At 33.5% G+C, this 16,073-nt stretch overlaps 1 protein-coding gene across 1 annotated transcript in view; it reads left to right on the top strand.

Moving 5' to 3' along the window:
• Nucleotides 1–6,478: 6,478 nt before the first annotated feature.
• The window catches only part of Lcch3 (Ligand-gated chloride channel homolog 3), a 31,346-nt gene continuing 21,751 nt past the window's right edge, over nucleotides 6,479–16,073 (top strand). The window contains exons 1-5 of the mRNA XM_077436741.1: nucleotides 6,479–6,533; nucleotides 6,779–6,831; nucleotides 6,909–6,920; nucleotides 13,897–14,330; nucleotides 15,666–15,769. Of these exons, the coding sequence (XP_077292867.1) occupies nucleotides 6,479–6,533; nucleotides 6,779–6,831; nucleotides 6,909–6,920; nucleotides 13,897–14,330; nucleotides 15,666–15,769 (658 nt within the window). The remainder of the gene's footprint in view (nucleotides 6,534–6,778; nucleotides 6,832–6,908; nucleotides 6,921–13,896; nucleotides 14,331–15,665; nucleotides 15,770–16,073) is intronic.

Here is a 16,073-nt window from a genome sequence, read left to right as displayed (position 1 = left end):
AAAATTATGAAATATATATTTACAATATATACCGGTAGTAAGAAAAAATCGGGTCTACGTGACGAGCCAGAATGTTAAATTACAGAAAACGCAAGGCAAAGATCGAAAATCGAAAGATCTTAAGTCGAAAGATCAAAAAAAAGGGTGCATGGTAAACGGTACATACTTACTTAATTTGCGCGAGCAGGATACAACAGGAACAAGAGGAACAGGCTTTTCCTCCCGTATTCTGCGCGCGCACATTAATACGGGAGGAAAAGCCTGTTCCTCTTGTTCCTGTTGTATCCTGCTCGCGCAAATTAAGTGAGTATGTACCGTTTACCATGCACCCTTTTTTTTGATCTTTCGACTTAAGATCTTTCGATTTTCGATCTTTGCCTTGCGTTTTCTGTAATTTAACATTCTGACTCGTCACGGAGACCGGAAAAAATCATATAAATTGACGGTAAATTGCAATCTCTATGCACAAATGGAAATTAATGAGTTATTCGCGAAATACTCATGCATTAAAAACAAAAGCCATATTATTTATATGAGTCTAAATCACGATATATACACAAAGAAAACATTAAAATGATTACACATCGATATCGCTGATGATTTTTTCCAACTCACACTGCAGTGGAACCTAAATCGCACATCCATATAACCATATTATACCTATATATGTATACATATGTATGTATATGTACATAATGTGGGCTTCCTCTCGATTCAATCGCATTAATCCGATTGGTATGTAAACGCTTCGGCGAGCGTGTCACTGGCAACAGAAGTTTGTTTCAATCTGTCAAAGTTAGTCCCACATGCTTCATTGAATACAAAGCCTGAAAACTGTTTCGAATCGGTATTTGCCAACACTTTGAGACACCTCTTAAATTTAAAACGAATGCAGCGCAATGCACTTTATGTAGAAGCGACGGTGTCGAATCAAATCGAATGTATGCAAAAGTTTCATCCATTTTCCATGTACTATTTTTCAACCGAATAACATATTTTAATATTAAAATACATATGTCAACTTTTCACAAATGATGCTCAAAAAGTTTTTCATCTAATCTGCATATGTATATAATAGATTTTTAGAGCTAACATTTAAAATCCAGATATCCCATCAATAGCCAAGAACACGCTACTATTTAGCTTGAATTTCAAAGATGTTTCACTACTAGCACATGGCTAGTAAGCGAAAGTTTATTTATGGAAATACATATTTAACAACAGCTTTACGAAAATTTAAAATGTTGAATCGAGGGTTTCCGGAAACCATTGGATGACAAGCATTAAGAAATAGGAATGTTGGAAACCAGAAAAATAATTTAGCGGTTAGCATATAATGTTTTGAACAAAGTGGTCACGGGCTCAAATCCCACTGGTTTCCGCTGACCAGGCCTTGGATTTGTGACTGCAGGTCAATCGTTTCCTATCTAGAGTTTGCCTATTTACTTGATGTTCATTGAAACGGTTCCAACAAATTGGCAACCTTACCCATTTTCTTGCTTGGCCAACCTTGGCTCGGTTACCTGACAACTAGTTCACAGATTTTCCGTAAACCGAGGATGCGCTCCAGGCATTACGTATACGGCCATCTCTTTCTCACCCCGTCTGTTCACCAAGATCTCGTTTACTATGCCATTACGTATGCAGCCATCTCTTTCACAGACCGTCTGTTATCGTTGAACAGACGGTCTGTGAAAGAGATGGCTGCATACGTAATGGCATAGTAAACGAGATCTTGGTGAACAGACGGGGTGAGAAAGAGATGGCCGTATACGTTATGCCTGGAGCGCATCCTCGGTTTACGGAAAATCTGTGAACGAGTTGTCGTGTCACCCCTTGGCTCGGCCAAGCTTATTGTGAATCTCATGCTGTATGTGATGGTGCCATCTCCACTCAGTCTCATTAATTTGTTTCGTTCTGTGACGTCATGCAGAAAGCTGAAAGTTTCAAACGACGAGCTGTTGTAAAAACATGGTGTCGTTTGATTAGTTTGGGTTGTATTACCGCAGATTAGAATAGTGGTTAGCATATAATGCTTTGAATAAAGTAGTCACGGGTTCAAATCTCATTGGTTTCTGCTGCCCAGACCTTGGATTTGTGACTCCAGGTCTATCGTTTACAATCAAAGTTTGCCAATTTATCTAATTTTCATTAAAATGGTTCCAACAAATTGGCAACCTTATCCATTTTCTCGCAAATATTGAGTTTTCAGCAATCTCGAATTTTGCTGAATTGTATAAAATGCTACAAATTCACAAATTTGACCATAAAATGCCTCTGTAGATTTTAATTGATATGTATTTACTGAATTTCTCTGAATTGTTAAAAAAACGCTGCAAATTTACAAATTTGAACATACATACATAGTTGTCTGTGGATTTTAATTGATATGTATTTAATTTGAATAATACTAATAATACTTGTATCAAACATACAAAGGAAGGCGCATTGGGGTTACCTGTTAGGGCTTCCTGGTATAAATTAAAAATGAATAAATATATGAGTTTGGTTATTTTCTGCCACATCCAGTATTGATATTTTTAAATTTATATTTAGATGTATTATATTTCAATTGCTTTTTTTACTATACAACATTTCAAAACATGTGCCCAATTCAGATCAAATGTCATAAACATGTGCTTTCTTCTTTTAAAATTATTTTTATACTGGAATATCACGTTTTTCGGCATGTTTCTTATTTCAATATATGTATTTATATCCGAAAATAATACCAATATTTTTTATATCTTTATATTTATTTATAAAATTATACACACATTTTTATTACGACATCTGTTGTACAAAATATATAAATATTATTCAAGGCCAATTACAAATATTGATCATCAAAGAGACATACATATATGGACACATTTTTACGGCATTTTATATATTAAAAAATTATGAGATGCTGTAAACTCAAATTTTGCTTGAAATAGGACAGGATTGCCAATTTTTTTGGAACCGTTTTCAATGAAATCAGATAAATTGGCAAGCTTTGAAAGGAAAGGATCGACCTTGGAGCTAAATATCCAAGGTCTGGCCAGCAACAAATCCAGGGATAGAATCCATGACCACACAATCGAAAGCATTACACGCTAACTGCTGATCTATGTTGAACAGACCGAACAAGGTAATGAATTGTTTTGAGATCTTAATACGGGTTAGTTGAACAACCAAGTATCATATCAAATTGAACGTCACTTTTAACGACAGGTTTAAATTCAACTGAATGTTTTACATAAGATTCAAATCCTGCTCCTCTAAAACATTTTCATATAAAAGGTTCAATTAGTAAAACTTCAGTATAACAATTACATAGGAAATTATTCTAAAAGTGTAAGTAATAATAAAATAGTATGCTCCTTTTATATTCAGAAGCATTCAAGTGAAAAAAATAGGACAAGTGTGGTTTTTGTGGTCACTTTAGATACATAGGTACACATGTATGCGTATATCTTTGGACAGGTAAGCATATTGCTTCATTATGAAAGTGGTCCGAATTTTCACGTGAAAATCTTTCTTGTAAAATTCGCACGATATTATGAGTAATCGTCGTACGGCGAATTCTATTAGCGAAGAAAGCGTGTTTATTACTCGTAAAGGTAATAACGAACAATGACGTAAATAATGACTAAGGATTTACAGACAACTCGCATGTGTCTATCGTGTGCTTTTTTATGCGTGCAAATAATAAATCGACGTGTATTCGAAGAAACTATTGTGTTTGTCATTATTTTCATTTGCTATGTGTTCGATGTATTAGACAGAGCTTTGATTTAATCAATATTCGCAGATTGAACAGAATGCGAACAGCTTCCGATGAATGTACATATGTATATATGTATGTACATATGTACATACATATATACGTCAACGGTTCTACTTTGAATTTAAAATCAATATATCGATGTGTATATTTATAGGAATTTTTCAGATAAAACTTTTTTGCTCAAGGCTGAAAGCTACAAATTCACCATCATATTTAGATAAATATAATTTTGGAATTCAAACGTATTAATAAGGCTTCACCAAAATATCTAATCCAAAACTTTTCATAGATTTGCTCACATTTTACTCTCGAGCCAACCGGTACTGTGCATCCTTTTAGACATTCTGAATGCAAATTTATGCCAATCAACACTCATTTCATACACATTATTTATAATAGTTCTAATAAGGATAAGATATTCATTGAATAGGTGATCTCAGTAAATACTTATTCTACAATTAAGAAAAAACGTTCGAAATCGATACAATAAAAATAAAACAACTCCAAATCAAACATATAATATGATGACAGGTTATGAAAATTCCACGTATGTATTTGCATTCATTATTATCAATGTACAAAATATACAAAGTACGTATCAATTGAAACATGAATCATAGAAATCAATACCTATCAAAGTATGCAACTGAAATTAACCTTACTCTAAGTCAGAGGGGAGATTCATTGAAAAGTTATCCTTTTTTTTAATCATAATACCTAATAGTGATGCATTTAATTAAATTATACTATAACAAAAAAAAAATCTAAATTGATTGCACAACAAAAATGAAAAATTACCTATTTTAAAAATTTTTAAATCACAATCTTTTATAATATATGTATGTACATATATAACCATGAAATCATATCTAACACGCAGAAAGTTGGTGGTTAACGTAAATAACGAAATATTGACTCCGAAAATAGCCGCAACGGGAGTCCCACAGAGCAGCTTGCTTGGCCCACTCTTTATATATAAAATATAGACAGCAAAATTCAAAAATATGCAAAATTTTTTGCCTATTTTTCAAATGCTCATATCACTTAAACTAAAGAAAGCCAACAAAAATAATTGTTATATTCGAATTTAGTGAGTCAAATTTAGTAAAGATTGATTAGTCTCTGCTCCGGTAATTTTTGTTTTTTGTTGCTCAGTGTAATCATTCTCACACACTTTCAAAGAGTCTCAATAATTACAAGCTTTCTATAAACATTAGGTATAAACACAGATTAACTTTAAACAGTCTTTAGTTTAAATATTATGCATCAAATGTATTAACCAGCAGCGTAGTACCTAGTGGTAAGAGTTGTATTATCTCGTGCTAGGGGTCACAAGTTCGTTTCCCACTGAAGTCTCGTTGCTGGCCAGACCTTGGTTTGTCGAGGTCAGTCGTTTCTTATCAGAATTCCTGTAAAATTGGATTTCTTATCCAATTTTCTATTGCAAAAAACCTTGAGTTATTACTATCTCTTAGGTTTTGCCAGATTTTCTCCATATATGTATCTATGGATGATTATTGAAATATAAATATTTCATATTGTTACATAATAAATAATGTTATTATTCGTATTGTTTACAATGTTTATAATGTCTGACAATATATGTCAGATGCTGTTTCGATTTCTTGGTATGTTTAATTATGTATTTAATAATATATGTATTATATAATTTATCGATTCTTAATCTGTTTAGCACATTCGCCGCTTTGGAGCAATCTGTTAGGCGAATGTGAATGATTAATTGAAAAAAATAAAAATTAAATTATGAGTTTTAATAAGTCTAATTACAATACGCAATACAATCTATCAAACGATACAAAACTCCACGCATATACGGCTTCTTTCAATCAGGACACATGAACAAAACATCACATCAATTAACATACACTCAACAAACATACCGACATACTACATATTTTTCATCGAAAACATGACAATGCACGCCGAAATGAATAATGCACGATCAAAGTCTGTCATCAGAGAGCGAATGCAGCTGTCTATGCAGTCGCACGCCACTCAACAACGGCCCTCCGAAAGAGGCTCACAAAGTAAGCGGAAAATATCGCAAACGTCGCGACTTTCAGAGAACCAAATCGTCGAGGGATGACGAGGAAGACCCTCCCGCCACCCACTCGGGGATGGGGGAGAGGAGTCCCCCCACCCACCCCATTCGACGGGTCCCTTGACCCATTATGTGCGACCGATCGCGAAGACTTGAGCACACAAAGGGACCCCTCCGACGACGATGATTCGAGGGCTCTCGATCTGCGATTTTTTGTCCCGCTGCAGCAGTTAGAGGCTGTGTGATGATGGCGATGATGTCACTGTTGAGGGAATCGATCGCGGTGGCTGCGGGGAGGAAATGGAAAGTCGAACGTTGGAGCACCTACCCACCAGACGAGGGTGATATGTAATATACCGAGTTCACTATTTTACCGACCCCCTACCCCCATCTCGTTTGAGTGTAGAATTTGTATACTGTTGGGAGGATGTGCGGTGGGAATAGTCTCGGATTTGAATGTGAAGTAATTCCGAGAAGTATGAGAGTTGATGCAAGCTGACGCTCGGTGAGATTTTTCGCTTCGGTTTCAGTCGAGTGTCAGTTTGTTGCGGAATTATCTGTTTTGAAAAATTGGCTTTGCTTCGCTACACTGTACGTATGTATGTATATAATGCAAAATCGATTGAAATTTAAAATCAAACTAAATGATTGAGAGTATGAGAGAACCTGATAGAGAGTATCCACTGTCTAAGTGCATTCGTGGGTGAACGATAGAGACCAATAGGATTAGGCTAATGGGACTCAGTAAGTGCCCGAACGACGGAAACACTGGAGTTCTCACAGAACAAAAGACCCAGAGAATAGACACATAAATAGAGCTGTGGTAAGCAGTTTATCCTTTGTTTAAAATTTAATTTTGGATATAAACACGGTAGGTCAGACCATTCTGGAGTGAGTGGTGGTTACGTGTAGACCTTCCGAATCATTGAATAAATGCTGAGAAGCCTTTCATTTGGATCCTGAACTCACATCTACGCAACAGTATGGTACAATTCAAGTCGCTAGCATCTCAATTTATTTGATTATATATAAATATGCTACCTACCTATATACTCTGTTAAAATGTATTTGTAGCGAAAACTTGATGTACGTTGAATTTTTCCATAGTTGTATCAATGTTATTGTAGCCAGCAGCATAGCTCGGTCGTTAAGCTTCTGCTTAGCGTCGAGAGGCGCCGGGTTCGATCCCATGAGCTGACCTCGATTGAAGAAAACACACTTGCAAACCTTGCAACGTTTTTGTATGAAAGCCCTTAGATCCTGCCTAACACCGAGCTTCCCATGAGCTGACCTCGATTGAAAATAATTTTTCTTAGTATATCTGTAGTGCTGCTGATCAGACCTGGATATTTGTGACTCCAGGTCGATCGTTTCCTATCAGAGTTTGCCAATTTTCTCTGATTTCATTGATGAAACGATTCCCGGTAAAATTGGCTAAATGTCCTTCCTACCTACTATGTCACCACTATTTGAGATTGATTAATGTGCAATAAAACTTATGTACAATTCATAGATGTCTCGTTAATTTGCGAGTTTTTCAGTGTCTCGTAATTCAGCGACTTGTATAATAAAAAAAAATCTGCAATGTTTGTAATTGGCCAGTAAGGCGCATTGGGGTTATCTGTAAGGCCTTCCTGGTATATATGTAAAAAAAAAAAAAAATAATAATATAATTGTATTTGTAATATTTGTAATGTAATAGTGGGTTTACGTGTAATAAAACCTATGAGTGAAATAAAAAAATATATGAGAGATAATGAAAACCTATAATGCAAATTTTATGATACTAGCGGAATTGATTTGAATATATTGAATATATAATATAAAAGTTTCAAAACGATTGGAAGAATGTAGGATATAATATCCATATGTTGTCAGATCAATGAGCGGAGTGAAATTATAGCCTTGTAATCAAAAATGAAAATAAAATAATGTACAACGAAATATGTGAAGTCGTAATAAAATGAGCATTTATTTGTTTCAACCTCTTGAAAAATCTAATATCACATGAGAATAGCGTTCAAACTCTTACAACTCGAAACAAACTCCAGAAAACCGCCAGCAAACTTGCATAATATAAAGTCTAACGACAAAATCTCGCACACGAAAGGGTTAAAATAAAGGTCAAAAAGAAAAAATCAACGATACATCACGATGGATCGATAGTAAATATCAGACGAAGAATACGTTTAACCCCATCGGCGACTATCAGCGACCGTAATGTTTTCCGATACGCCGGTGAAAACAGCCACTTTGTTGTTTAGGGCACCTTTTTATCTCACGGCGTAACTTACGCCGTGGAAAATTCGTGGGGAAATCTCTCAAGACTTTGGGGAGTGTCGCGTCGATCATATCTGGCGAGGGGTCGAAAGGGGGGGGAGGGGGAGGTTAAAATACGATACGACCAAATGAATATTTATGTGGGGAAAGAGAGCGACGAGTAATGTTAACATGCCCTAAATCGAATTAGGATAGCGAAAAACGAAAAAAAAAAACAACCCCTTTTCACCTTGCATTAGTGTATAATAAAAGTTCATTATATTACATCACATGCGACATTATTATTATATATTTTTTTACGCAAATTCGATTTCCAGGATAATTGTGACTGATATTTTATTATATAATACTATCTGTCATATAAATATGTTTATGAATATTGGAGTGGTATTCATTTTGCCGATTATATAGTATATATATTATATAGATTATATATCATATGGTCTCGTATTTTTCTTTTGGATATATAGAATGAGCCCAAAAAAATTAAAATAATATCTCAACTTTATATAATTTAAAATTCTCTGAAAGAAAAATATACAGACACAAAGATATTTTCTAAAATATATTAAATCGTGATCGAGGATCAGCACTGAATAATAATCAAACAAAATCTTGGGAGGTAGAATTTTCTTACGATCAATATATGAACTTTATCTATTGAAACTTCGTATATATGTATATATGTACATACTACATAGATAAACTAAAATTTAGACTATAAGACAATTGTCTGTAGACTTGTACTCAAACAATCAAATATTTTCCGTACAAAGAGGACCACATTTCATATATTAGACCGGAGCGAAAAACACGAATTTTGGTTTTTCATCAATGGACATAATATCAAGGGAACTTTAAATAAAAACATATTGATTTTAAAACAATATTCTGTGCCTCCAACCAACGATTCATCTCGACAAAAATTTTGAAATTATTAACACTTTGAGTGAACTAAAAATATATGTACATATATATGAGAGATAATGAGAACCTATAAAGCAAATTTCATAAAATATAGAGTGAAAAAAGAAATAGTTATAGGCGTTCAAGCAATTAAAGCTAGATGACGGCGAAAACGGATATTCACCAAGAAAACGCCGAGGCGAGCGCAGTGGGCGAACAATGCCACTGAACATTTTGGGCGATTAACGTCAGGCACTATCTCGAGGGACAGATTTCAAACGCGTCTTACACGATATTTTTGCACCAACGTAATAGCGGAGGATCCATTTAGTTACATTGACGACCAAAATGAGCAATATGGCAAAGTATGAAAACGATCGGATAAGAGGCAAATTTTTTCCTGAATTCTAATCGTCAGTGAAACGTAAAGGAGGTTTGTAAAAATAGATTTTCAAGAGTAGTTTCAATTTTTTAAATTATAAATAAAGAAACTCAATAATGACCTGTTTTTATTTGAGTCGATTGTGAAAAAAATTTGTGATGTGACTGTTTCGCTCGAGAGTTTCCATACAAAGTGTATCGCACTTGCAATGTGTGTTTGTATGGGCGAAGCGTTTTCTTCACTAAATCGTCATTTTATCGTCATGTTATCTTGGTTATTTTGAAATTTAAAGTTATTCAATGCAAATCAGATCAATTGGCAAACTCTGATAGGAAACGATCGACCTGGAGTCAAATATCCAAGATCTGGCCGGCAGCAACCAGTGGGACTTGAACCCATGACCACCATGTTAAAAGCATATATATGCCAACCACTAGTTTACGCTGCTGGCTAGCATACTATATATATGTATGTATGTATGTTTAATATTATATTATATGTGTAATATAAAGCGAACAGCCTTGAAAACGATATGTCCAACTCTCTTCTGAGAATTATATATGAAACTTTTTCAATAAAATAATTGAACGCTATACGTATAATAAGAAATATTGATAAAATCAAATACATACATACATACAGTTTGAACCCAGAATCTGCAAACTGAGCTACAGTTAAAAGTGAAATAAAAAAAAAATATATTATACTAGTTATATTACAGAAAATTAATGATGGAAATCGAATTATTTACGGCACGAATTAACAAAATTATACGCCTGCAACTTTTACATTATTTTTTTACAAATCATCAGTCTACGATTCGCTTCGACGTAGTTCATGCATTTATCATTAATTTATTTCATTTTATCTTAATGTATCGTAAGTTTTTCCATTGAACGCCTTTGATAAGTGGTGTTATTCCGAGAAAAACGACGAGTAAAGGGGAGGCTAGACCATTAAGAATCGTTTTCAAACTACAATATACTTAATACTACCACTAATAGCTACTCTATTCAACGGAGCAAACACTTTTCAGAATTCGATTTATACATAGAATTTTTTTTTTTGAACAAAGTTGAACGAATCAATACTGAATCTTTCATCTGGAAATTTAATGTGGCTTTATTTCATACGAACGTGTCAGGTTTTAGCATGACATTCACGCTCGCAGGTGTAAACGTACCAGTAGCGAACAGATGATAATAATTCTCACAAACGACAATATTGCAAGCACATAACCAACCACGCATTAGGTATCTCGCCGAATGGAACAATATCAAATTTGCATGTTAATAGCGAATGCTGAATCAATTTGTCGATCTCTCTATTGATGTACGCGTATGATATGCATGCCGATGTATATTACACACATTGAATTATACAGATGGGGACAAAAGATGATTAAAAATAATAAAAATAAAACATCTTCAGAAGTTTTTACATAAATACACTTAAGCACATACGTATTTATGTATTAACCTATGCTTCACCTGTATGGAATAACGCCTCGAATACTAACCTTTCCAAGCTCCAAGTAATACAAAATAAATCTAATTTAAATTTAATTTTAACCTGAGAGGGTTTATTTCCTACTGATTTCACTCCAATTAATATTTTGGGAAATTCAGAGAAATATCATAATCTTATACACGTGACGGTGGCTAAGTGTCCTTGTCAACGATTAAAAACAGTTCCTTCCGAGAAGGGCTTATTTTTTAATGAACCCATTGTCAAATGATAAGGTTCATGAACGGCAGACTTTAATTTTTCTAAAATTATAATTTTCAATTTTTTTATTGAATTTTTGCATATTTATCTCGGAAAAATTGAAATCCAAATGACGACTTACACAGTTTCATGGAAAAACTAATAAGATCTCGGTTAAGATGTATTTAAATTAAGTCTGACTGGACTACATACATACGTATGTACATATGTATATCTTTTAATATGCAAAGATGAATGTTTCTTGTCCACCATATAAATCAACCGTTTTAAATTTAGAACAATCAAATTTAAGAAACTTCATATCTCTTAAATATAATACTAACATGAAAATACTAGCCTTAAACAGATTTTGGAAGAACTCACATAGGGGTTTTTATGACTTTCATCCACCTGAGCAGTGCCGAGCTATTTGACTATCTATATTACCAAGCTTAATACCAAGTTATGTATGAAATTTGGTAAGCATCCGTCATCATTGACGACAGTGGGATTTTTTCCTCTTAGAAAGGTCAAAAATGTTGTGCCCACTATTCTGTCCACACCCCTCAACGTATCAAGCCGAAAATTTATATTTGTATTCTTTATGTACTAACTTAGAGCTGATAAGGTTTTGATCAGAATTTGTAAACTGGAAGTAGTATTTAGATTTAAAACAATATTTCATTATTTTATTTTGACCTTTTAAATTAATTTAATCTTCTTGATATTTATTGTGTATTATAAAAATAGTGATTTTAAGTTAAAAAAAATTGAACAAAATCCGACAATCGGAAGTAGAACTTTTGTCTTGTGCAAGTTTTCATACATTTGCAATCTCAATTTGTATCGAAAATGCTCTCTTAGCTATTAGTATTTCATAATGCTGCCGATATGTGTGAATTTGTATGTACGGTTCAATATAGAATTTTGTTTTGTGACTTTCTTATATTCCTCAAATACATATGTAAATAAAGTCATGGTTTGGTCACACCCGAATTTTTTTCAATATGGAAACGCCAAATATAGACCAGAGACGTATTTTGGAGTAGTTCGGAACCCAGGTCGATGAGCACGAATACAAAAGTGCCTGAGCAACGCCGGGAAAGTGAATTGCAATTCTACAGTTTTCATTACACATATGTACATACATGTATATATGTATGTATGTATGTATGAATGTAGCAACAGCAAATCTCACGATACCTTAGCTTAAACTACATATACATATGTATAAATACATATACGGACTTTGAAAGCCCTGTCGACATAGTTTCATTTAACATTAACCAGTCTGAGTTCCCTCTGGAGAAAGCCTGAAATGGCAGTCAGTAATAAAATATTTAGTTGTAACGTTCGATAAAAGAATGAGATGGGCACCTCACATTGAGACAGCGAAATGCAAGGCGATGCGGGGTATATCCTCAATATACCCAATATTTAATCGCCATAGTTCTTTATCAACTCAAAATAAAATAAAATAATATCGCGCGCTCATATTACCATTAATAACCTATGCTTAACCTGTATGGAATAACGCCTCGAATACTCACCTTTCCAAGTTCCAAGTAATACAAAATAAATCCCTAAAAATAATTTATAATACACCCATATATACTAACTTGGGGGTTGGCATATTAAGTTATTAAATAAAATTAAAATTAAAAGAAATGTTTAATCGACGCCCATTGGTCGGTCAGGAGTTCGATCCCCACGCGGTCAATTTTTTCAAATGGGTCTGGTTCACTGCATCGAAAGTCGAAAGATCGAAAAGCAAAGATCGAAAATCGAAAGACCTTAAGTCGAAAGATCGAAAAGAATGTAAACCTGGTAAACGGTACTATGTATCTAATATATAATCGTCTATCACTACGTACTCATCAATTGCCAATTCTATTTACGTTTTACAATTTATCTTATTTTTATTACATTGCTATATTTTATTCTGTGTACTTTCCATGTTCCTTATTTCCATGTGCTTTATTTTCCTACTCTTTTCTTATTTTAAATGTTTGAGCTTTTCTTTTTTTTACCTATATGTGAAAATTATTAATGGTTTACTTAACATAATTATATTTTTTTTACTATCAATCTATGTAACTTAATAAACTGTAAATTTTCCAAATAAATAAATAAATAAATATAATTTGGAAATATCCAATATTTAATCGCCATAGTTCTTTATCAACTCAAAATAAAATAAAATTATATCGCGCGATCATATTACCATTATTAACCTATGCTTCACCTGTATGGAATAACGCCTCGAATACTAATCTTTCCAAGCTCCAAGTAATACAAAATAAATCCCATATATATTAACTTGAAAAAACTGAATGCCATATATAATATTCCGTTTGTTACAGACATTACTAACAAACTAACCAGTAGATTCGATGACAGAATCACTAATAACCATACTAACACACTTGTGAAGAGTCTCGGTGATTACAACAAAATGTCTATACCCTTCAGGTATAACACACAGATTACCTAAACACAATCTGCTTTAGGTTATCGACTTTAGAGAGTCTTTAATTAATATTATGTATTAGATGTATTATGAGCATTTATAAGAATTGTATATAGGTTTTTGAGCTCTTTTTCCTATTATGCTGTACATTAACATTACAATAATATAATAATATGATTACAAAATTAAATCAAAATTGTAAAATAGAAAATAAAATAGATATAAGATGTATTGTGAACATAATTTTGTAATAATAAAAAGCATTTGAAAATCAACCAGTCTGTGCGACGCCGGGTAATTCAGCTGATATCAAATAGCGCACAATAGAGACGAAAATTCGCACCGAGAGCGGGACGGTAAAGCAGTTGCCTGCCGTAGCGCGACAGCTTTTCGTCTTTCCCGCTCGAGGTCGCCACCGTTGCCACTTTTCATCTCGCGCCGTTTCAGCATCCGTGGAGCATGCGCACGGACAAACCCGTGAAAAACCTCGCGGAGGACGTTCGCGAGGACACCTCCTCCCGACCGAGGACACAAAACACCACTCGATCCTCGAACAAAACGGCGCCAGGACGCGCCGGGGACTCGGTCGACTCGGAAAACCCACCACCGGTGCACTTCCGGTCGACAATGCTGCAACGGTGGACCCAGCTAGCCGTGCGAACGTCGTAGGAAGCGATCGCGGACCACCGATCAGATGTTTTAAAAACACGTGTCCGAATAATGCCATCATTGTTGATATAATAGTATCATAGTAATTACAATTCAAAACAAAAAGTGATCGGTCTCGGTTTCGTGCTAGGAATTTTCAAGCGAGTTGATAACGAGTGAGTGTGTAGGAAAATGTCGTTCGTTCGTTTTAGCGGCAAAACGCTCGACGGCGAACTTCCATCGGCTGATGGATTGGAGTTTTCCCGGAATTTTCCCACGCTAAGGCGGTGACCGTGTGAAGGAAATTCCAAAGAATATTACTGCAATGCAAAGAAATACACGTTGAGCGAAACAATCGAAGGGAAACTCGCAGGAGGCAAACAATCGAAGATGAAGAAGAAAAAAAGGGACTTTTCGATAGTTTCTTTTTGCGTGTGGTTCTTTGCCGTAATATTTTTCAATTTCGAATTTGTAAGGTAAATTTATAACTACATACAATTATATTTAATTTATTTTTCACGATTTTCAAACCATATTATATACATACATATAAATTAACGTATAGAATATAATCAAAAAAATATAAATATTGATCAAAAGCAAAGTTACTGGTTTAAAAGATTAATATTTTATGATGCAATTTAATTTATATACAATTTAATATATACATAAATATATGAGCCGTTATATTTAATAGTGGTGGAAGTCGAATATTCAGTTCCAAAACACACTTTTTCTATTTGACTTAATTCGCAAATTTTTCTTCTATTAATTTGTACAGAATATCAGAAAAGCTGAATAAACTTATTGCAGGCCAGCAGTATTTTTAATTATTGTTAAACGCGAAACATTTTATTTAATATTTTTGCGAAACATTTCTCAAAGTTTAAATTATTTTATTTATTTAAAGTTTGGACCATTGTAGCATTACAGGAATTCCTAATGCGCCACAATGGTCAAAAATATAACAGAAAAGAAAATAAACAAAATAATAACTAAAGAAATTAGACATGACAAAAACAAAACATATAAGTATATACACAAACAACTAATAATAATAATAATAATAATAATAATTACAAATTATAAAAAACAACAAAGAAGGGAATGTATTATAAAAGAAAAGAGAGAAAGAAAAATAAATATAAACATATGTTTATACATAGACAATAATACATGTATACATAATCATAAAAAAAATTATAACGGCTCATATCCATTTTTGCCATGATAGTACATATGTATATGACCATTTTTACCATTTTTGCTATGATTTTGCCATTGCCATTTACAGTAGTACACTATTATGATAATAAAATATCTACATCTAGAATATATTTACAAATTAATCAAAATTAATTTTGTAAAGTAATCAAAATTAATTATCATAAAGTAATCAAATCAAAAGCAAATTTAATCTAATTAATTAAAATTTTAGCAGTTCGCAGCGTTCATTAGTGTCCGATCGTCTAGAAAATGTGACTCAAACAATATCGAGAATTTTGGAAGGTTACGATATCAGACTAAGACCAAACTTTGGAGGTGAGTCTTCTCGAGATGTTTCTCTCTATTATTATTATTATTCATATTTAAATATTTAAACGTGTTTTAAGTCAAATTTTGCGTCCTTGAGACGACCTTGAAGTTGATTTAGATTCATTGTCCATAAAATTAAAATCTAATACCTTGAAATTACGGTCTCTTAAAGCGGAACTTTTCTAATAATTAACATTTCCAAATAATCAACATAGTGGTGAAAGTTACAATTTGATTTCAAGACAATTTTAGTTTAGGCGAGATAAAGTGAGACTTTCAACACCACTTAATATACATATGTAATATTGAA

This window comes from Arctopsyche grandis, chromosome 8 (assembly GCF_051622035.1).
Source record: "Arctopsyche grandis isolate Sample6627 chromosome 8, ASM5162203v2, whole genome shotgun sequence".
Taxonomy (NCBI): domain Eukaryota; kingdom Metazoa; phylum Arthropoda; class Insecta; order Trichoptera; family Hydropsychidae; genus Arctopsyche; species Arctopsyche grandis.
This window is presented reverse-complemented; position numbering and strand designations above follow the sequence as displayed.